Below are 24,325 nucleotides of genomic sequence, written 5' to 3'. Positions count from 1 at the left end.
ATTTATACGTACAGACCTTGAAGAAAATGTTTGAATATGTAACCCTCCAAAATCCTCATATCTTTACTCCATGGGCTCAATGTAACTGTGGGGACAGAACTCTTTGTGACATCATTTCCTGTACCCACTGACACAGTCATAGTGTGAAATGAGCGAGGGAGAATGGGAGGGAGAGAAAGAGCAAGAGAGAGAGAGAGAGAGAAAGATGCAAGAAAGAGAACATCAGAGACAGGAAGAAGGAAGAGACAACAAGTTCATCACTGTGAGGACTTGAAAAAGCCAACTGCACTTTTGAAAAAAGCATTTTTGTTAATGATACCAGTCAATGGACTGCGTTGACTTGCTTTATCACTTGTGATTAGATGACGTTCTGAGCATAACACTGGTGCCTATAATCACAATGTGCATTGAGATCTATTTGTGATATTGTTCAACAGAATAGCCGAGAGAGGGAATAGACTAGAGGAAGCTATCAGGCTGTTGACACCACGTCTCTCCACCCTGGATAGCATGGAGCTGATTTATGTATTTGTGGCTTTGCTCTTCAGTACCAGTAAGAGTTCTCTAAACAAATAACTACTTTATTATAAAAAATTACCAAATCATATGGAGCTGAAGACTTCTGTGATTAAATTTCTTCCTGTATCTCTCACAGAGTCATCCGATGGAGTCACAGTACTGCAGAAACAGCCAGAGATGTTCACCAGGATGGGGACTGAGACCCTGCACTGTGAACACGACGATGCTAACCACGACTATATGTACTGGTACAGGCAGGACAGCGGCAGAGGAATGCATTTGATCGCATATTCTTTAGGCAAAGGCGATGTGACAATAGAGCCGCCCTTCAACGCATCCAAATACGCGATGGAGCGTCCTGAAGTGAAGAAGTCGTCTCTGCAGATAAAGGATTTGGCGGTGGGGGACTCGGCTGTGTATTTCTGTGCCTCTAGTTATGCACGCTAACCCAGAACAGCGACGCTACACGACAATAACCCCTATTAACCACATACTGTACACCCTGCTGGAGGGAGGGGCCTCCTCCCGCTGTACAGCTGCTGAGCTCACTAACGGCACAGGCCTCCGTGCTGCACCCGTCTCTCCGCTGGTTCCACCCCAAATTCAGCTCAGCTCAGTTCAATTCAGGTCAAGTTTTGTCTGAAGGTGCAAGGGTTAACAGTGCTAAAAGTACTAGGAGAATCTTATTTTGTGGTGTCTCCTGACAATGTAAAACTTTACGGACAACAGACAATTAATAAAATAAATACAATACAAACAATCCAGACAAAAAATGAAATACAAGAAATATCCGAGTTATACACACACAGCCTGTACATTCTGTATATGTGATGAGTGTGAGATTCCCAGTTCCGCTGACTGAAATTTACTCGCTCTGTTCATCTTTGAAGCCTTTTGATGATCCTGAGGTGTCAAATACATTGTACATGTCAGCTGTTTCATTCATAAATATGAGAGCTTCAATATGAAGAACAAAACTTCTATTTGAAGTTCCTCTGCTAAAAAGAATTTAAATTTCTGCATCAGCAGAGCTGGAAGGTGAGTAGAAGCACCGTTTCTCAGGTACATGGGCAAACACCTTCATGTTTCCATCTCCTTAAATGAACATTCTGAAACGTGTCTGTTCAAATATTTAATTCAAAAAACTACAAACTGCACTTTTGTTTGACAGTTTCAAATGCATGCATGAATATTTAAACGTACACACCATAAAGAAAATGTCAGAATATATGACCCTCTTAAATCCTCAGATCTTTACTCCATGGGCTCAGTCAATGCAACTGTAGGGACACAACTCCTTGTGACATCATTTCCTGTACCCGCTGACACAGTCCAGGTGTGAAACGAGGGAGGGAGAGTGGGAGGGAGAGAAACAGCAAGAGAGAGAGAGAGAGAAAGATGCAAGAAAGAGAACAGAGACCGGAAAAAGGAAGAGACAATAAGTTCATCACTGTGAGGACTTGAAAAAGCAAACTGCACTTTTGAAAAAAGCATTTGTGTTAAGGATGCCAGTCAAAGGACTGTGTTGACTTGCTTCATCACTTGTTATTATATAATGTGCTGAGCTCTACACTGGTGCCTATAATTACAATGTGTTTTTGAGGTCTATTTGTGACATTGTTCAACAGAATAGCCAAGGGAAGGAATAGAGTAGAGGAAGCTATCAGGCTGTCCACACCACGTCCCTCCACCCTGGATAACATGGAGCTGCTTTATGTATTTGTGGCTTTGCTCTTCAATACCAGTAAGAGTTCTCTAACAAATAACTGCTTTATTACAAAAACAAATAGCAGATCATTTGGAGCTGAAGACTTCTGTGATTAAATTCCTTCCTGTTTCTCTCACAGAGTCCTCCGATGGAGTCACAGTACTGCAGAAACGGCCAGAGATGTTCACGAGGACCGTGAATGAGTCCGAAACCCTGCACTGTGAACACGACGATGCTACTTACATAAGAATGTTCTGGTACAGGCAGGACAGCGACAGAGGAATGTGTTTGATCGCGTATTCTCCTGGCCAAGGCGATGTGACAATAGAGCCGCCCTTCAACGCATCCAAATACGCGATGGAGCGTCCTGAAGTGAAGAAGTCATCTCTGCAGATAAAGGATTTGGCGGCCGGGGACTCGGCTGTGTATTTCTGCGCCTCTAGTATTGCACGCTAACCCAGAACAGCGACGCTACACGACAATAACCCCTATTAACCACATACTGTACACCCTGCTGGAGGGAGGGGCCTCCTCCCGCTGTACAGCTGCTGAGCTCACTAACGGCACAGGCCTCCGTGCTGCACCCGTCCCTCCGCTGGTTCCACCCCAAATTCAGCTCAGCTCAGTTCAATTCAGGTCACGTTTTGCCTGAAGGTGCAAGGGTTAACAGTGCTAAAAGTGCTAGGAGAATCTTATTATGTGGTGTCTCCTGACAATGTAAAACTTTACAGACAATAGACAATTAATATGATACATACAATGCAAACAATCCAGGCAATATAGAAAACATAATATATAAGAAATACAGTAGTTATACAAAAACAACCTGTGAATTGTGTATATGTGATGAGTGCAAGACTCCCGGGTCCACTTACTGAAACTTACTCACTCTGTTTAACATTGAAGCCTTTTCATGATCCTATGGTATCAAATACATTGTAAATTTAATTCATAATATGAGAGCTTCAGTATGAAAAACAGAACTTCTATTTAAAGTTCCTCTGCCAATAAGAATTTTAACTTCTGCCCCAGCAGGGCTGGATGATGAGCAGAAGTATCACCTTTTCTCAATTACTTCTTCAAACACCATCTCCTTATTGACAGTCTGAAAGTAACTGACCTGTTCAAACTCTTCATTCAACAAACCACAAATGGAACTTGCATCCGACAGTTTCAAATACGTGCATGAATATTTATACGTACAGACCTTGAAGAAAATGTTTGAATATGTAACTCTCCAAAATCCTCATATCTTTACTCCATGGGCTCAATGTAACTGTGGGGACAGAACTCTTTGTGACATCATTTCCTGTACCCACTGACACAGTCATAGTGTGAAATGAGCGAGGGAGAATGGGAGGGAGAGAAAGAGCAAGAGAGAGAGAGAGAGAGAAAGATTCAAGAAAGAGAACATCAGAGACAGGAAGAAGGAAGAGACAACAAGTTCGTCACTGTGAGGACTTGAAAAAGCCAACTGCACTTTTGAAAAAAGCATTGTTGTTAATGATACCAGTCAAAGGACTGCGTTGACTTGCTTTATCACTTGTTATTAGATGACGTTCTGAGCATAACACTGGTGCCTATAATCACAATGTGCGTTGAGATCTATTTGTGATATTGTTCAACAGAATAGCCGAGAGAGGGAATAGACTAGAGGAAGCTATCAGGCTGTTGACACCACGTCTCTCCACCCTGGATAGCATGGAGCTGATTTATGTATTTGTGGCTTTGCTCTTCAGTACCAGTAAGAGTTCTCTAACAAATAACTGCTTTATTACAAAAACAAATAGCAGATCATGTGGAGCTGAAGACTTCTGTGATTAAATTCCTTCCTGTTTCTCTCACAGAGTCCTCCGATGGAGTCACAGTACTGCAGAAACGGGCAGAGATGTTCACGAGGACGGGGAATGTGTCTGAGACCCTGCACTGTGAACACGACGATGCTGACCACTACAGAATGTACTGGTACAGGCAGGACAGTGGCAGAGGAATGCGTTTGATCGCATATTCTCCTGGCCAAGGCGATGTGACAATAGAGCCGCCCTTCAACGCATCCAAATACACGATGGAGCGTCCTGAAGTGAAGAAGTCGTCTCTGCAGATAAAGGATTTGGCGGAGGGGGACTCGGCTGTGTATTTCTGCGCCTCTAGTATTGCACGCTAACCCAGAACAGCGACGCTACACAACAATAACTCCTATTAACCACATACTGTACACCCTGCTGGAGGGAGGGGCCTCCTCCCGCTGTACAGCTGCTGAGCTCACTAACGGCACAGGCCTCCGTGCTGCACCCGTCCCTCCGCTGGTTCCACCCCAAATTCAGCTCAGCTCAGTTCAATTCAGGTCAAGTTTTGTCTGAAGGGGCAAGGGTTAACAGTGCTAATGGTGCTAGGAGAATCTTATTATGTGGTGTCTCCTGACAATGTAAAACTTTACGGACAACAGACAATTAATAAAATAAATACAATACAAACAATCCAGACAAAAAATGAAATATAAGAAATATCCGAGTTATACACACACAGCCTGTAAATTCTGTATATGTGATGAGTGTGAGATTCCCAGTTCCGCTGTCTGAAATTTACTCACTCTGTTCATCTTTGTAGCCTTTTGATGATCCTGAGGTGTGAAATACATTGTACATGTCAGCTGTTTCATTCATAAAAATGAGAGCTTCAATATGAAGAACAAAACTTCTATTTGAAGTTCCTCTGCTAAAAAGAATTTAAATATCTGCATCAGCAGGGCTGGAAGGTGAGTAGAAGCACCGTTTCTCAGGTACATGGGCAAACACCTTCATGTTTCCATCTCCTTAAATGAACATTCTGAAAGGTATCTGTTCAAATATTTAATTCAACAAACTACAAACTGCACTTTTGTTTGACAGTTTCAAATGCATGCATGAATATTTAAACGTACACACCTTAAAGAAAATGTCAGAATATATGACCCTCTTAAATCCTCAGATCTTTACTCCATGGGCTCAGTCAATGCAACTGTAGGGACACAACTCCTTGTGACATCATTTCCTGTACCCGCTGACACAGTCCTGGTGTGAAACGAGGGAGGGAGAGTGGGAGGGAGAGAAACAGCAAGAGAGAGAGAGAGAGAGAGAGAGAGAAAAAGATGCAAGAAAGAGAACATCAGAGACCGGAAAAAGGAAGAGACAATAAGTTCATCACTGTGATGACTTGAAAAAGCAAACTGCACTTTTGAAAAAAGCATTTTTGTTAATGATGCCAGTCAAAGGACTGCGTTGACTTGCTTTATCACTTGTTATTATATAATGTGCTGAGCTCTACACTGGTGCCTATAATTACAATGTGTTTTTGAGGTCTATTTGTGACATTGTTCAACAGAATAGCCAAGAGAGGGAATAGAGTAGAGGAAGCTATCAGGCTGTCCACACCACGTCCCTCCACCCTGGATAACATGGAGCTGCTTTATGTATTTGTGGCTTTGCTCTTCAGTACCAGTAAGAGTTCTCTAACAAATAACTGCTTTATTACAAAAACAAATAGCAGATCATGTGGAGCTGAAGACTTCTGTGATTAAATTCCTTCCTGTTTCTCTCACAGAGTCCTCCGATGGAATCGCAGTACTGCAGAAACGGGCAGAGATGTTCACGAGGACGGGGAATGTGTCTGAGACCCTGCACTGTGAACACGACGATGCTGACCACTACAGAATGTACTGGTACAGGCAGGACAGTGGCAGAGGAATGCGTTTGATCGCATATTCTCTTAACAAAGGCGATGTGAACATAGAGCCGCCCTTCAGCGCATCCAAATACGCGATGGAGCGTCCTGAAGTGAAGAAGTCGTCTCTGCAGATGAAGGATTTGGCGGTGGGGGACTCGGCTGTGTATTTCTGCGCCTCTAGTATTGCACGCTAACCCAGAACAGCGACGCTACGCGACAATAACCCCTATTAACCACATACTGTACACCCTGCTGGAGGGAGGGGCCTCCTCCCGCTGTACAGCTGCTGAGCTCACTAACGGCACAGGCTTCCGTGCTGCACCCGTCCCTCCGCTGGTTCCACCCCAAATTCAGCTCAGCTCAGTTCAATTCAGGTCAAGTTTTGTCTGAAGGTAAAAGGGTTAACAGTGCTAAAGGTTCTAGGAGAATCTTATTTTGTGGTGTCTCCTGACAATGTAAAACTTTACGGACAACAGACAATTAATAAAATAAATACAATACAAACAATCCAGACAAAAAATGAAATACAAGAAATATCCGAGTTATACACACACAGCCTGTAAATTCTGTATATGTGATGAGTGTGAGACTCCCAGTTCCGCTGACTGAAATTTACTCACTCTGTTCATCTTTGAAGCCTTTTGATGATCTTGAGGTATCAAATACATTGCACACGTCAGCTGTTTCATTCATAAATATGAGAGCTTCAATATGAAGGAAGAAAACTTCTATTTGAAGTTCCTCTGCCAATAAGAATTTAAATTTCTGCATCAGCAGGGCTGGAAGGTGAGTAGAAGCACCGTTTCTCAGGTACATGTTCAAACACCTTCACGCATCCATCTCCTTAAATAAACATTCTGAAAGTAACAGAACTGTTCAAACTTTTCATTCAACAACTGAAAAACAGAATTTGTATTCAACAGCTTTGAATGTGTGGATGAATATTTATACGTACAGACCTTACAGAAAATGTCCAAATATATAACCCTCCAAAATCCTACGATCGTTACTCCATGGACCCAGTCAATGCAACTGTAGGGACAGAACTCTTTGTGACATCATTTCCTGTACCCGCTGACACAGTCTTGGTGTGAAACGAGGGATGGAGAGTGGGAGGGAGAGAAAAAGTGAGAGAGAGAGAGAGAGAGAGAGAGAGAAAGATGCAAGAAAGAGAACATCAGTGACAGGAAGAAGGTAGAGACAACAAGTTCGTCACTGTGAGGACTTGAAAAAGCCAACTGCACTTTTGAAAAAAGCATTTTTATTAATGATACCAGTCAGAGGACTGCGTTGACTTGCTTTATCACTTGTTATTAGATAACATTCTGAGCATAACACTGGTGCCTATAATCACAATGTGCGTTGAGATCTATTTGTGACATTGTTCCACAGAATAGCCGAGAGAGGGAATAGACTAGAGGAAGCTATCAGGCTGTCCACACCACGTCCCTCCACCCTGGATAACATGGAGCTGCTTTATGTATTTGTGGCTTTGCTCTTCAGTACCAGTAAGAGTTCTCTAACAAATAACTGCTTTATTATAAAAACAAATAGCAGATCATGTGGAGCTGAAGACTTCTGTGATTAAATTCCTTCCTGTATCTCTCACAGAGTCCTCCGATGGAGTCACAGTATTGCAGAATCGGCCAGAGATGTTCACGATGACGGGGAATGAGTCTGAGACCCTGCACTGTGAACACGACGATGCTAACCACGACTATATGTACTGGTACAGGCAGGACAGTGGCAGAGGAATGCGTTTGATGGCGTATTCTTTAGGCAAAGGCACCGTGAACATAGAGCCGCCCTTCAACGCATCCAAATACGCGATGGAGCGTCCTGAAGTAAAGAAGTCGTCTCTGCAGATAAAGGATTTGGCGGAGGGGGACTCGGCTGTGTATTTCTGCGCCTCTAGTTATGCACGCTAACCCAGAACAGCGACGCTACACGACAATAACCCCTATTAACCACATACTGTACACCCTGCTGGAGGGAGGGGCCTCCTCCCGCTGTACAGCTGCTGAGCTCACTAACGGCACAGGCCTCCGTGCTGCACCCGTCCCTCCGCTGGCTCCACCCCAAATTCAGCTCAGCTCAGTTCAATTCAGGTCAAGTTTTGTCTGAAGGTAAAAGGTTTAACAGTGCTAAACATGCTAGGAGAATCTTCTTTTGTGGTGTCTCCTGACAATGTAAAACTTTACGGACAATAGACAATTAATAAAATAAATACAATACAAACAATCCAGAGAAAAAATGAAATATAAGAAATATCCAAGTTATACACACACAGCCTGTAAATTCTGTATATGTGATGAGTGTGAGATTCCCAGTTCCGCTGACTGAAATTTACTCACTCTGTTCATCTTTGTAGCCTTTTGATGATCGTGAGGTGTCAAATACATTGTACATGTCAGCTGTTTCATTCATAAATATGAGAGCTTCAATATGAAGAACAAAACTTCTATTTGAAGTTCCTCTGCCAATAAGAATTTAAATTTCTGCACCAGCAGGGCTGGAAGTTGAGCAGAAGCACCGTTTCTCAGGTACATGTTCAAACACCTTCATGCTTCCATCTCCTTAAATAAACATTCTGAAAGTAACAGACCTGTTCAAACTTTTCATTCAACAACTGAAAAACAGAATTTGAATTCAACAGCTTTGAATGTGTGCATGAATATTTATACATACAGACCTTAAAGAAAATGTCCAAATATATAACCCTCCAAAATCCTGAGATCTTTACTCCATGGGCCCAGTCAATGCAACTGTGGGGACATAACTCCTTGTAACATCATTTCTTGTACCCACTGACACAGTCCTGGTGTGAAACGAGGGAGGGAGAGTGGGAGGGAGAGAAACAGCGAGAAAGAGAAAGAGAGAGAGAGAGAGAGATGCAAGAAAGAGAACATCAGAGACCGGAAAAAGGAAGAGACAACATGTTTGTCACTGTGAGGACTTGAAAAAGCCAACTGCACTTTTGAAAAAAGCATTTTTGTTAATGATGCCAGTCAAAGGACTGCGTTGACTTGCTTTATCACTTGTTATTAGATAACGTTCTGAGCATAACACTGGTGCCTATAATCACAATGTGCGTTGAGATCTATTTGTGACATTGTTCAACAGAACAGCCGAGAGAGGGAATAGACTAGAGGAAGCTGTCAGGCTGTCCACACCACGTCCCTGGATAACATGGAGCTGCTTCATGTATTTGTGGCTTTGCTCTTCAGTACCAGTAAGAGTTCTCTAACAAATAACTGCTTTATTATTAAAACAAATAGCAAATCATGTGGAGCTGAAGACTTCTATGATTAAATTCCTTCCTGTATCTCTCACAGAGTCATCCGATGGAGTCACAGTATTGCAGAATCGGCCAGAGATGTTCACGATGACGGGGAATGAGTCTGAGACCCTGCACTGTGAACACGACGATGCTACTTACTACAATATGTTCTGGTACAGGCAGGACAGCGGCAGAGGAATGCGTTTGATCGCGTATTCTTTTGGCAAAGACGATGTGAACATAGAGCCGCCCTTCAACGCATCCAAATACGCGATGGAGCGTCCTGAAGTGAAGAAGTCGTCTCTGCAGATAAAGGATTTGGCGGTGGGGGACTCGGCTGTGTATTTCTGCGCCTCTAGTATTGCACGCTAACCCAGAACAGCGACGCTACACGACAATAACCCCTATTAACCACATACTGTACACCCTGCTGGAGGGAGGGGCCTCCTCCCGCTGTACAGCTGCTGAGCTCACTAACGGCACAGGCCTCCGTGCTGCACCCGTCCCTCCGCTGGTTCCACCCCAAATTCAGCCCAGCTCAGTTCAATTCAGGTCAAGTTTACTCTGAAGGTGCAAGGGTTAACAGTGCTAAAGGTGCTAGGAGAATCTTATTATGTGGTGTCTCCTGACAACGTAAAACTTTACGGACAACAGACAATTAATAAAATAAATACAATACAAACAATCCAGACTAAAAATGAAATATAAGAAATATCCGAGTTATACACACACAGCCTGTAAATTCTGTATATGTGATGAGTGCAAGACTCCCAGGCCCACTTACTGAAACTTACTCACTCTGTTCAACATTGAAGCCTTTTCATGATCCTATAGTATCAAATACATTGTAAATTTAATTAATAATATGAGAGCTTCATTATGAAAAACAGAACTTCTATTTGAAGTTCCTCTGCCAATAAGAATTTAAATTTCTGCATCAGCAGGGCTGGAAGGTAAGTAGAAGCACCGTTTCTCAGGTACATGTTCAAACACCTTCACGCATCCATCTCCTTAAATAAACATTCTGAAAGTAACAGAACTGTTCAAACTTTTCATTCAACAACTGAAAAACAGAATTTGTATTCAACAGCTTTGAATGTGTGGATGAATATTTATACGTACAGACCTTACAGAAAATGTCCAAATATATAACCCTCCAAAATCCTACGATCGTTACTCCATGGACCCAGTCAATGCAACTGTGGGGACAGAACTCTTTGTGACATCATTTCCTGTACCCGCTGACACAGTCTTGGTGTGAAACGAGGGAGGGAGAGTGGGAGGGAGAGAAAAAGTGAGAGAGAGAGAGAGAGAGAGAGAGAGAAAGATGCAAGAAAGAGAACATCAGTGACAGGAAAAAGGTAGAGACAACAAGTTCGTCACTGTGAGGACTTGAAAAAGCCAACTGCACTTTTGAAAAAAGCATTTTTATTAATGATACCAGTCAGAGGACTGCGTTGACTTGCTTTATCACTTGTTATTAGATAACATTCTGAGCATAACACTGGTGCCTATAATCACAATGTGCGTTGAGATCTATTTGTGACATTGTTCCACAGAATAGCCGAGAGAGGGAATAGACTAGAGGAAGCTATCAGGCTGTCCACACCACGTCCCTCCACCCTGGATAACATGGAGCTGCTTTATGTATTTGTGGCTTTGCTCTTCAGTACCAGTAAGAGTTCTCTAACAAATAACTGCTTTATTATAAAAACAAATAGCAGATCATGTGGAGCTGAAGACTTCTGTGATTAAATTCCTTCCTGTATCTCTCACAGAGTCCTCCGATGGAGTCACAGTATTGCAGAATCGGCCAGAGATGTTCACGAGGACCGTGAATGAGTCCGAAACTCTGCACTGTGAACACGACGATGCTACTTACACAAGAATGTTCTGGTACAGGCAGGACAGCGGCAGAGGAATGCGTTTGATCGCGTATTCTTTAGGCAAAGACGATGTGAACATAGAGCCGCCCTTCAACGCATCCAAATACGCGATGGAGCGTCCTGAAGTGAAGAAGTCGTCTCTGCAGATAAAGGATTTGGCGGAGGGGGACTCGGCTGTGTATTTCTGCGCCTCTAGTTATGCACGCTAACCCAGAACAGCGACGCTACACGACAATAACCCCTATTAACCACATACTGTACACCCTGCTGGAGGGAGGGGCCTCCTCCCGCTGTACAGCTGCTGAGCTCACTAACGGCACAGGCCTCCGTGCTGCACCCGTCCCTCCGCTGGTTCCACCCCAAATTCAGCTCAGCTCAGTTCAATTCAGGTCAAGTTTTGTCTGAAGGTAAAAGGTTTAACAGTGCTAAACATGCTAGGAGAATCTTCTTTTGTGGTGTCTCCTGACAATGTAAAACTTTACGGACAATAGACAATTAATAAAATAAATACAATACAAACAATCCAGAGAAAAAATGAAATATAAGAAATATCCGAGTTATACACACACAGCCTGTAAATTCTGTATATGTGATGAGTGTGAGACTCCCAGTTCTGCTGACTGAAATTTACTCACTCTGTTCATCTTTGAAGCCTTTTGATGATCCTGAGGTGTCAAATACATTGTACATGTCAGCTGTTTCATTCATAAATATGAGCGCTTCAATATGAAGAACAAAACTTCTATTTGAAGTTCCTCTGCCAATAAGAATTTAAATTTCTGCACCAGCAGGGCTGGAAGTTGAGCAGAAGCACCGTTTCTCAGGTACATGTTCAAACACCTTCATGCTTCCATCTCCTTAAATAAACATTCTGAAAGTAACAGACCTCTTCAAACTTTTCATTCAACAACTGAAAAACAGAATTTGAATTCAACAGGTTTGAATGTGTGCATGAATATTTATACATACAGACCTTAAAGAAAATGTCCAAATATATAACCCTCCAAAATCCTGAGATCTTTACTCCATGGGCCCAGTCAATGCAACTGTGGGGACATAACTCCTTGTAACATCATTTCTTGTACCCACTGACACAGTCCTGGTGTGAAACGAGGGAGGAAGAGTGGGAGGGAGAGAAACAGCGAGAAAGAGAAAGAGAGAGAGAGAGAGAGATGCAAGAAAGAGAACATCAGAGACCGGAAAAAGGAAGAGACAACATGTTTGTCACTGTGAGGACTTGAAAAAGCCAACTGCACTTTTGAAAAAAGCATTTTTGTTAATGATGCCAGTCAAAGGACTGCGTTGACTTGCTTTATCACTTGTTATTAGATAACGTTCTGAGCATAACACTGGTGCCTATAATCACAATGTGCGTTGAGATCTATTTGTGACATTGTTCAACAGAACAGCCGAGAGAGGGAATAGATTAGAGGAAGCTATCAGGCTGTCCACACCACGTCCCTCCACCCTGGATAACATGGAGCTGCTTCATGTATTTGTGGCTTTGCTCTTCAGTACCAGTAAGAGTTCTCTAACAAATAACTGCTTTATTATTAAAACAAATAGCAAATCATGTGGAGCTGAAGACTTCTATGATTAAATTCCTTCCTGTATCTCTCACAGAGTCATCCGATGGAGTCACAGTATTGCAGAATCGGCCAGAGATGTTCACGATGACGGGGAATGAGTCTGAGACCCTGCACTGTGAACACGACGATGCTACTTACTACTATATGTACTGGTACAGGCAGGACAGTGGCAGAGGAATGCGTTTGGTCGCGTATTCTTTCAGCCAAGGCGATGTGAACATAGAGCCGCCCTTCAACGCATCCAAATACGCGATGGAGCGTCCTGAAGTGAAGAAGTCGTCTCTGCAGATAAAGGATTTGGCGGTGGGGGACTCGGCTGTGTATTTCTGCGCCTCTAGTATTGCACGCTAACCCAGAACAGCGACGCTACACGACAATAACCCCTATTAACCACATACTGTACACCCTGCTGGAGGGAGGGGTGTAGGGAGGGAGGGAGAGAGAAAGAGAGAGAGAGACACAAGAAAGAGAACATCAGAGACCGGATAAAGGAAGAGACAATACGTTCATCACTGTGAGGACTTGAAAAAGCAAACTGCACTTTTGAAAAAAGCATTTTTGTTAATGATGCCAGTCAGAGGACTGCGTTGACTTTCTTTATCACTTGTTATTAGATCATTTGCTGAGCTCTACATTGATGCCTATAATCACAATGTGTGTTGAGGTCTATTTGTGACATTGTTCAACAGAATAGCCAAGAGAGGGAATAAACTAGAGGAAGCTATCAGGCTGTCCACACCACGTCTCTCCACCCTGGATAACATGGAGCTACTTTATGTATTTGTGGCTTTGCTCTTCAGTACCAGTAAGAGTTCTCTAACAAATAACTACTTTATTATAAAAAATTACCAGATCATGTGGAGCTGAAGACTTCTGTGATTAAATTCCTTCCTGTTTCTTTCACAGAGTCCTCCGATGGAGTCACAGTACAGCAGAAACAGCCAGAGATGTTCACAGGGACTGAGTCCGAAACCCTGCACTGTGAACACGACGATGCTAACCACTACAATATGTACTGGTACAGGCAGGACAGTGGCAGAGGAATGCGTTTGATCGCGTATTCTTTAGGCAAAGACGATGCAACAATAGAGCCGCCCTTCAACGCATCCAAATACACGATGGAGCGTCCTGAAGTGAAGAAGTCGTCTCTGCAGATAAAGGATTTGGCGGTGGGGGACTCGGCTGTGTATTTCTGCGCCTCTAGTATTGCACGCTAACCCAGAACAGCGACGCTACACGACAATAACCCCTATTAACCACATACTGTACACCCTGCTGGAGGGAGGGGCCTCCTCCCTCTGTACAGCTGCTGAGCTCACTAACGGCACAGGCCTCCGTGCTGCACCCGTCCCTCCGCTGGCTTCACCCCAAATTCACCTTAGCTCAGTTCAATTCAGGTCAAGTTTACTCTGAAGGGGCAAGGGTTAACAGTGCTAAAAGTACTAGGAGAATCTTATTATGTGGTGTCTCCTGACAATGTAAAACTTTACGGACAATAGATAATAGACAACAGATAATTAAATACAATTAAATACAATACAAACAATCCAGGCAATATAGATAACATAATATAAAAGAAATACTGTAGTTATATAAAAACAACCTGTAAATTGTGTAACGACACAGGCCTCCGTACTGCACCCAACACTCCGCCGGTCACCCGGCAACTCCTCTTAGTGAAGTTTACTCACACCATTTCACTTTGAAGCAGCTGCTTCATTCATAATTTGAGAGCTTAAATATGAGAAACAGAACTTGTCATGACCGTTCCTCTGCCAGTAAGCGTACAATTACTGCGCCAGCGAGACTGGGGCGTCGTAGTGGAGGGGAAAAGTGGGACCGACTACGCTACCGGGGGGGCCCTCGAAAAGCCTGGAATGATGCGTGAGAGACACGGATCAAGAGAGGAAGGGGGCCCACAGAGACTGATTATGTATTAGGGCCCAGAATTTTGTGCTTCACCCCTGCCAGCGGGGGCTGGAAGGTGAGACTAACAGCGCAGGCCATCGTACTGCACCCGTCCCTCCGCTGGTTACGACACCCCAACCCCTCTGTAGCCTTTTCAGAATTTCACAGTATTAAATATACAACAGACGTCAGCTTTCACTCATTGCACGACAGCTTATATATGAGAAACCGAACACCGGCTTTCCGTTGGAATCATTTTCAAATCTTTTCTGCTGAAAAATAATAAAGTTCCTCCTGACTGTGTACAGGAGCTCACGCTGTCTCAGGTGTGTTTGATTGCAGGTGTGTTAGCTCTTCCAGCACAGTACAGTATAGTCATTTCCTCCTTGACACTGCCTTTTCATAGTTCTCAGGCAACTTTTCCCTTGCAGACTTGTGTGACAGTTATGCTTTTTCTATGATTTTTCTTCCTTGTACTTGTCTAACACCTTCTTCCCACGATGCATCTAACACCTGATGCATTGAACCACTGTATTCTCTTCGAAACATACATTTTTAGCTCAGAACTTATCAAACACTGACCCCTACAGGAGAACATGTTCAATTTGCTGTAGTTGGGAAAGTTACAGACAAGGTACATCCCCCTTCAGCACATCTGAAAAAATAACCCTGTATGTAATCACTATTTGAAATGCAGTGATCTGCACACATATAACTGTAGGTGTTTTCACAATAAATTTGAACATAATTGTATGTTCACATCAGCGTACCTAAACTCATAACTTCTTAAGCAGAGTGTCAAATGGAGCTTGAGATGCTTTGCCAGTCACTGAAAATATGTTATCCAACCGACACCCAATTAAAGCAGTGTAAGAATTCAAAATAGTAAAGACACAAAATTAGATCCTGAAAAAAGGCCATACACATCCTTATTCTTCTTCTGATTACGTTTTAACCTTTAGCAAATAATTCAGAATAAGACTATTCCTCTATTCTATTACTTTTTACACACAGTCCATGCATACAACTGGACATTGAAGCAATTCAGTAAAACATCTAGGGTGGCCTTTCTTTGTCTCAGCTCAAATACATGATTTTGATATCACTCCATGATATCATGTTTGATATCACTCCATGTTAAATCCCATGTTTGCAAACGTCCCCCTGGTACGCAAAAATGGCCTATACCTGATGTCCCTACACACCAATGTCATTCTGCAAGGAGCCAAAAAAATAATAAATTTTAAGTATGAAAAATGTGGTCCTTGTATAGCAGCTCTGAAGTATTGGTGTTAAACACTGTTGTTAAAACAAGTTAAAATGAAGGTATTCTACTGATTGATCGATCTCAATGAGATGTCTACATAGAAGAGATATTCAAATTGGGGGGTGTTTGTTACGTTTTGTGTACTTAGCCATTGCAGTTAGAATCCGGCTTTGAGGAGGGTTCTACAAACAAAGAAGAGAGTGGAGGTGGGGATTCCAAAATCGACCTGAACAAGTGACGTCATTTCCTTCTTTTGAGGCGTAGTGGTGTCAGGGTGGGGGGGGGGGCGGGGGGGGGGGGGGGGGGTTGTACCATAATAGCATTCACCTCCCCGTGCCCCCATCGCAGAGTTTATATAGATAGAAACTGCCAGTATGACATAACCTCCCAGCAGCGGCCACAGACACATCACACAGATGCGCTGCAGGGGTGGGGTGAGGGGGTTTGGGAGGGGGGGAGGGGAGGGGAGGGGAGGAGAGAAGGGAGGGGTGCTGCGTTTTTGTGTGATGGTTTACCACTGTGGGGACAGGGGGCCACGGTGATACAACTCCATAGAGCCGTCGTACAAAAACCTACTGCAGTGTGTGCGTCGATCAGACTGGGCATCCCCAGCCTTACAATGGATGTGAGAGAGAGAGAGAAGTCGCCAGACTGGCAACAGCACAAGGAGAGGACCCTTCATCACACACTCTTCATCACACACACACACACACACACACACTGACCAATTCTCTGGATTCTTTCCATTTTGGACATTTATGTTCTTCACAACATCATGTGGAAGTACACAGCTGCTCGACTGGCTGTTCGAAAAACTCAAGGGAATTCCCTGTGTTTTGATTAAGCCAATTAGCTTAGTCCCATCAGCACAAAGCTGTTAAATAAATACTTTAAAGTCTGCATTCAAGAAGAGGAATCCCTTCCCCTGTATTGTAGGCTGACAAGTGACAGGGCTTGTTTTTCCAAGTGAGTTAAGCACTGTGACACTGGGACCCAGGCTTACTTTGGAAATGGGACTAAATTAACAGTTTTAGGTAAGACAAACGCTTTCATATCTTTTTGTTCTCACGTGCAATGTTGACAGCTATGCAGGACGTAATTGTTTGGATTTGATAAGTAAAGGAATCAAAAAATAAATAACAAAGGCCTGATATTGGCTTCAAGGTAAATTCATTTAATAAGCCTACAGCACTGTGCCTCTGGCAATCCTGCATACTTTGGTGATGGGACAAAACTGACAGTTTTAGGTGAGTGTACTGTATGTTTTTCTACCTTGGTGTAAAATATGTAAAAGGTATCAGTTGAAGGGTTTTATAGAATATCAACAGGTAGCTGGGAGTATATGGTGGTAGGTGCTTCAGCGCAGTCCATGGATAGTTTGACTAAACATAAATCAGCTCTCTGATAAACTATATTGGAAAAGCAAAAATATAAATAGAGGCCCTTACGTAGCTCGGTAAATAATAAAAATCCTCCCTCGTTATTCTGGAAATGAAGAATGCATAACGTCCTTTTGCGCTTTTGGAAGTGAAGATTATGTACTGTGCTAACTATGAAGCCACGTTTGGCCCAGGCACAAAATTAACGGTTCTTGGTAAGTACTTTTCATGTTTTGTATGGACTGGTGATACATAAATGAAGCTTTTAGACCCAGCTTTGTCATTGTTTTTTGTTTTGTTTTTTTTGTTTTAATCAGGCTAGCAATTAAACTACAAGTAATGAATATGAGGCCAATGCACTCCGTGGCAGAGAGTTGTATAACCTTTCATTCTGAGATCTACAACGACCAAGACGAGGCACAGTGGAAAAAGTTGTTTCCTAGTAAATGAATTAATGCAATGATAAAGCAATGATACAAGACATGCGTAATTCTATTAACTAACCAGTGTGCAGTAGTCTAGGCTACCTGAGCGGATCACTGAAGTTCTGTTCTGGTTGAGAATCGTTTATTGTCAGACCAGCAAATACAATTGTATTGTACCTGTCCTTATATACAGTAGGCTACCACGACTTTTTCATAACCAATAGGTGAATTAATAAATAGGATAACTTCATTCCGTGCCTGAGCCATGCCATATTCACATTTTAATTATAAGGATAAAGTGGACCCAAAGTGCTTATTCAGAACACCTGCAACGCAGGAACACGTTAGTTAGCCGCTTAGAGTCGCTTAGTTTTTCTGTTATAAGACAGCATTTCCTCGATGTGTTCCTACTCAGAAGTCTATTTCGGATCGGGCACCAAACTGACTGTTTTAGGTAAGAAATTTATCATCTACACAAAGCTTATTCACGCCGATAGTACTCGAATCAAGAGCGAAACAATCGCACACATTTTTTTTTTTTTTTGAATAAAAAATAATAAGCAATTATATCAGATAATGATTAGTGAAAATGTTTGGTATGAACAAACTCTTTTTGATAATGTAATTTGATAATATCAGCCGTGCCTTGGCCTTCATAGAATTTAAAAAAAATGAGATCTGGCTCTCCGCCAAGATCCAAAGTGCCGTTAGAAGTGCTTGACGGTTCTTCTCATCGAACGGAGGGCTGTGAGTAACTTGGGACAGGCGTACTTTGGTAACGGAACCAAACTCACAGTATTGGGTAAGGCTAACGAAATAACCAAAATCTCTGAAAATGTGTAATAACTGTTCATGCATAAATAGCTGCGATTTGTTTTTGTTTTTTTGTTTTTGTAAACGAATGACGGGACAGCCTTGCACTTGCGTCTGTCTAATTAGGTCTTTGAGGGTAGGCTAGGCTATTTTTCTGTGGCTGTGTATCAGCGTGAACTACGAACCTGCCTACTTCGGCAGCGGAACTAAACTAACCGTTTTAGGTGAGAAATATTTTTTTAAATATAAAATTCTGTCTTCAGCTAAGATGTGCTTGTATAATGTTTATGTAAGAAACAATTGAACCAATTAGGCCTATAGTGTGTGCATGCCCGTAGTGTTGTAATAGTCTACTGTAAGTAGCCTACTGTAGTTATGGTTTTTGGCTTTGGTGCTCCAGCACTGTGCTAACAACAGGGAAGCTTATTTTGGAGATGGCACAAAACTGACGGTTTTGGGTAAGTTACCATTGTGGAAATGTCATTGTCACTAAGTGAAGAGTCTTAATGTTCATGAAATATTTTGGGTAATTTTATGTCACGAAGTATTTTGTTATTATAAATGTACTATGTTTGAATACCTACAGTGTAGCCTATTGTAGAATAGGCTGATATTCAGATCCAGAGCCAATGCCTTAGATCTACTTAGTCGTTTCAGTACAAAGTCATTGGCTGATCGAAATCACGGGTCAGGGCAAAAATATTTAGATTTTTGTTTAAGGAAAAATATATATTTCCTTGTTTAAATGGTTCATTAATAGATGGCCAGATTCTCAGAGAAGCACAAGTAGGTTAATGCTGCCAGCACTCTTTCCCAGCTATATATATATATATATATATATATATATATATATATATATATATGCACAAATTACACAACTACACAAATATTTTCCAAATACACTGATGGTATTTACAGTGTTTTTCTGGTAATAATTATTGATGAATTACACTTCAGTCTTAAAACTTGAGCTTTATTCTTAGCATCTTGATGGGACAGTGTCAAAATGTTGGACTCTTTTTAGCAAACACATTTTCAAATCTAAAATTGAGTTAGAATTTATGCATTCAGTACTTCAGAGGGCACTGGTTCATCCAGCTCTGCTTTAGCAGGGACATAGGCAACCAGGTTTGTTCAGACACAAGCTGTTTGGAGAAGTCTGGCAAACAGCCCAGAAACCCCTCCAGTGTTGTAGAGAGATAAGTTTTTCAGCTACCATGAAACAGTGTGAACTCTCAGCCCGCTTACTTTGGAAACGGAACCAAACTCACTGTTCTCGGTAAGAAAAAACAAATTAAATTCCTCTAAATTGATCAGTTAGTCTTTCTAAAAAAGAAAATCTTTGTGGGTGCTGGGTAGGGAGTGAGAATTCACTTTTTCTCGCAGTGTGTGTAGAACTCATAGACCGTATAAAAATAGGTAGAACTGTATTTTAAATTACAGTGCAGTGATGTAACTGAGAGTAATAAAGTGTAGCAAAGAAAAAATTGAGCATTTTCCAGTCAGTGACTTAATGTTGTACAGTTGCAAGTCAACAAAACTAGCTACAGTGGCTATGAGACAGCAAAGATGATTTAAATAAAGTACCTGGGGGCAACAGTGTTAATGGTGTAGTCTCCTGTGTAATAATGCATAACAGAACAGTGGGTCTTAGCCATGTAGTGCTTACTGTACAAGAAATCTTGTTAGGCTATGTGCTTGTGGTTAGCTATTTTCTTTTCTTTCTCAGTACGAATAATAAAATAATAATGGAAACTGTAGCATTCAGACAGCATCAAGGATGTCCACTGTCTTCACCACTGAATTCAGAAAGCATAATTTCATAATTTTCCTAGCCACATTCTTTCGGAGCGCTTGTGTACACTCATGATGAGTTATCCAAAAATATAGTTTGCATTCTATATAGTTAGAATGCACAGTTGAAACTGGGTTTTATTGTCATTTGCAGGACCGGTGCGCTGATAGGAAAATAAGCTAACTAAAGACCATTGCGACATAAGTATCAGCAATAAGCATATTCTCCCGATGGGCACCAGTAGCCACACCACTGAAAATAATAAATAATAAATAATCTTGACCCCACTGTGACATGCATGAGAAAATTAGATCTAGGCTGCGCTAACTTTTTACCCCATGGGCTGGCACTGTGCTCTGGCACCTACCCTCTTTACTTTGGAGAGGGTACCAAGCTCACGGTTCTAGGTAAGATTTCTCCTCTCAGACCGAAGGCCGCTCTGTATACTGACCTATAGAAAGGCTGCAATGACCGTACTTCGGTCACATGATTAAGCCTTGAAGGCTCTGTCTGTACTTTAGGAATGATGTGCGGTACTTACTCGATTATTACACATAACTTTGAAGTCAACAAAGTTCTGCTGGTTTCTCTGAGCTAAAAAAAAATGCAGTTTATGTTTTTAAAAGAAATTAATTTTAGGCTTGTGGTCAATGAATGTCATTACTGAAAGCTAAGGAAATGCAACAATAAAAACAAAATTTAGTTTGTGTGAAGCTGACTGGCATGCATTAAAAAAAACATGAAGTAAAACTGATATACATCCATTTCTAGGTAGACTCCTAAAGTTCAGGCTAGAAAGATAAAAGTGAACGGAAAAAAATTTTTTTTATTGAAATGTGACAATTTAAAAATAACTTTCCTTATAGAAGCCCAGTCTCTGGTTGGGCAACTGCCACTGTTTTTGTGGGACCAAACATACATCAGAAAATGATGCATGCAGACAGTAACCTAGAGACTAATAAAATTCTCTTTGTGCTTATGGCTTGACTGTATAAGATGTTTTGTGCTTCTCTGACAACAATAACCATCTGTTAACGAAAGACTCAGATCCTGGATACGCTCCAGCACTGTAGATTTGAACCGTTTTTAAATGAAACGTGAGAACTGTGCTCTGCAGATGCCTTGTACTTCGCTAAAGGCACTAAACTGACCGTTCTCGGTAAGTAAAGTAAATGAGACTGACTTTTAAATAGGCTTTTGCGCAAAATGAAAGATAACACTCGTATATTTAGACTTGTTGAAAACGTACCGCGTACAAAGTCTTTCAAACCGAATGTTTTCAAAAATGGCTGTCTAAATACGCAAGGGTTATTTTTTATTGTGTGCAAATAAATATGCAGAGTGATATTTGTTTTGGTTGTGATATATTTAAAATACTGTAACGCTTTTATCATTTTCATAAACGTATACCTCTAAATACCTCTCACTCAACGGTTCTCTTAAATTCTGTGAGTGCTGAGCCAGTGGATATGGGATTTTTTTTAACGCAACCCCAACTATCAGGCTGTGTTTTTTGTTTCATGACGGTTTCATTGCAAATGTTTGGCGATTTATTAACAGTTTTTTGAGATACAGTAAGTGACTTTGATTTCTTTCAGCTCTGTCCTTATTTTGTCTCTCACTGTGCATAATTTGCACCAAAAAGCAATAGTGAACTCAAATACCAAATCAACAAAAATAAAGAACAGATGACAGTCAAAAGTACAGGTGACACACATGATGACAGTGTATTGGCGACTCGCCGGTTGCAAGCCTGTACAATGACCTGGGGATTGCTCGTTTAAAACATTATGGTGGCTAGAACATGTCTCTGCATGGTACATAATGAGGAGGTCTAATCAGCTTGTATTGTTCACACAAAAACTACTCACTAGATGTTTCTTTATTTCACAGTCTCTGCCTTGCTTTGATACCCCCCCACCCCCCCTTCACCCACAGACCTCAGCATCGGGGTCACACAAGATGGCGTTTCTTTATTTCACAGTCACTGCCCTGCTTTGATACCCCCCCACCCCCCCTTTACCCACAGACCTCAGCATCGGGGTCACACAAGATGGCGTTTCTTTATTTCACAGTCTCTGCCCTGCTTTGATACCCCCCCACCCCCACCCCCCCTTCACCCACAGAACCAGGTGTCAACATCACAAGACCCAAGGTGAAGGTTCTGCCGCCCTCCATTCGGGAAGGCTGTGTGAAGAAGAAGACGAACCGGACCCTGGTGTGCGTGGCCACGGGCTTCTACCCCGACCACATCACCGTGTCCTGGAAGGTGAACGGGGTGAGCGTCACCAGCGGGGTCCGGACGGACGACACCGCGCTCCGCAATAAGGACAATAGGTTCTACAGCATCACCAGCAGGCTGAGGGTCTCGTACAGGAAGTGGTTTGACACCAGGAGCACCTTCACCTGCCTCACCAGCTTCTACGATGGCAGCGATTACCAGGAAGATAAAGACTCCATTAAAGGAGTCAACGGTGAGACTCACAGATATCTCTGACCAAATTCACGGAGGAGAAAACCCCTCTATAGATATTATAGCTGTGTAGACTACGCACTTATTGTACGCCGCTTTGGATAAAAGCGTCTCCCAAATAAATAAGTGTAATACCAATAGAACTGTAGCTATTTTTCCATTAGAATTTGAATAATAAATGGAATGATATATATTTTTTTTTTTTACAAATAATCTGATACATAATGTGTAATTATTTTCAACCTCGTTCCTTTATAACCATAATAATTTTTGCATTGTTTCTCTGTCTTTATGGCATTTCTGAATTATTAATGTAGAATTTTCTGTCCGCTCATATTTGCAGGTGGTGGTATGGATCGAGGTAATTTTGCACATTTTCATTTTTGACACATTGCCTGGTGGTGGCTTATTTGCTCAAGCTTGACTGTGTATCAGAATCAGAGTCGTATTTTTTTGCCAAGTATGTTTACACATGCAAGGGATTTGACTCCGGTTTAATACATACAGAATCTATGCTTCGTCAACCTTTCTGATGGAAAGTGGTCCAAATGCATTGCACAAGTACCCATATTCTTAAGAATAAATCCCATACGTGGATTTTTTGGTCTTAGTTTGGTCTTCAAGTGTCTCTTTTTTGTTCTTCTCTAGAATACCTCCTGAAATCGGGCCTGACTGCAAAGCTGTCTTACAGTGTCTTCATCGCAAAGAGCTTCCTGTACGGACTCTTCATCAGTGCAGTGGTCTGGAAGATCCGGGTAAGTGTGCTAAATTATAGCTTCACAGCTGGAGCAGTACTAACAGTAATATCCTTACTAAAAAAAAAACGGCAAACAAATAAACAAACAAATAAGAAGCAAACAAATATATATATAAATAAGGTGGAGCAGTATTTTTTTTAAGTCAACCACCAAGCACCTACAACAACCTGCTGCAGTTGTGATACAATTATACCTGTGTTATATCTGAGCAGTATGACTATTACTGCAGGAAATTTTTTTAATTCATATTCTACACTAATAGCGCACATGTTTTAATCTGTCCTGTAGAGCTCAGCATTAAAAGCTCATAATATCACTTATTTCTCTGTTTTAATCTGTCCTGCAGAGCTCAGCATTAAAAGCTCATAATATCACTTATTTCTCTGTTTTAATCTGTCCTCTAGAGCTCAGCATTAAAAGCTCATAATATCACTTATTTCTCTGTTTTAATCTGTCCTGCAGAGCTCAGCATTAAAAGCTCATAATATCACTTATTTCTCTGTTTTAATCTGTCCCGCAGAGCTCAGCATTAAAAGCTCATAATATCACTTATTTCTCTGTTTTAATCTGTCCCGCAGAGCTCAGCATTAAAAGCTCCTAATATCACTTATTTCTCTGTTTTAATCTGTCCTCTAGAGCTCAGCATTAAAAGCTCCTAATATCACTTATTTCTCTGTTTTAATCTGTCCTCTAGAGCTCAGCATTAAAAGCTCCTAATATCACTTATTTCTCTGTTTTAATCTGTCCCGCAGAGCTCAGCATTAAAAGCTCATAATATCACTTATTTCTCTGTTTTAATCTGTCCTGCAGAGCTCAGCATTAA

At 41.8% G+C, this 24,325-nt stretch overlaps 1 protein-coding gene and 5 gene segments (V, D, J or C); all 6 read left to right on the top strand.

The window, feature by feature from the left end:
* LOC118210508 (M1-specific T cell receptor beta chain-like) overlaps positions 1-24,325 on the top strand; it is a 128,818-nt gene that overhangs the window by 103,021 nt on the left and 1,472 nt on the right. Inside the window, exons 5-8 of the mRNA XM_035387130.1 lie at positions 18,886-18,934; positions 22,398-22,745; positions 23,088-23,105; positions 23,393-23,499. Of these exons, the coding sequence (XP_035243021.1) occupies positions 18,886-18,934; positions 22,398-22,745; positions 23,088-23,105; positions 23,393-23,499 (522 nt within the window). The remainder of the gene's footprint in view (positions 1-18,885; positions 18,935-22,397; positions 22,746-23,087; positions 23,106-23,392; positions 23,500-24,325) is intronic.
* LOC118219514 lies at positions 3,593-4,399 on the top strand. The segment is given in 2 exon segments: positions 3,593-3,971; positions 4,075-4,399. Coding segments are annotated over 2 exon segments (360 nt in total).
* LOC118217412 lies at positions 7,141-8,374 on the top strand. The segment is given in 2 exon segments: positions 7,141-7,437; positions 7,541-8,374. Coding segments are annotated over 2 exon segments (360 nt in total).
* LOC118215253 lies at positions 10,579-11,494 on the top strand. The segment is given in 2 exon segments: positions 10,579-10,884; positions 10,988-11,494. Coding segments are annotated over 2 exon segments (360 nt in total).
* LOC118218121 lies at positions 12,334-13,134 on the top strand. The segment is given in 2 exon segments: positions 12,334-12,615; positions 12,719-13,134. Coding segments are annotated over 2 exon segments (360 nt in total).
* On the top strand, positions 13,132-13,970 carry LOC118219644. The segment is given in 2 exon segments: positions 13,132-13,489; positions 13,591-13,970. Coding segments are annotated over 2 exon segments (354 nt in total).

This window comes from Anguilla anguilla, chromosome 1 (assembly GCF_013347855.1).
Source record: "Anguilla anguilla isolate fAngAng1 chromosome 1, fAngAng1.pri, whole genome shotgun sequence".
Taxonomy (NCBI): domain Eukaryota; kingdom Metazoa; phylum Chordata; class Actinopteri; order Anguilliformes; family Anguillidae; genus Anguilla; species Anguilla anguilla.
This window is presented reverse-complemented; position numbering and strand designations above follow the sequence as displayed.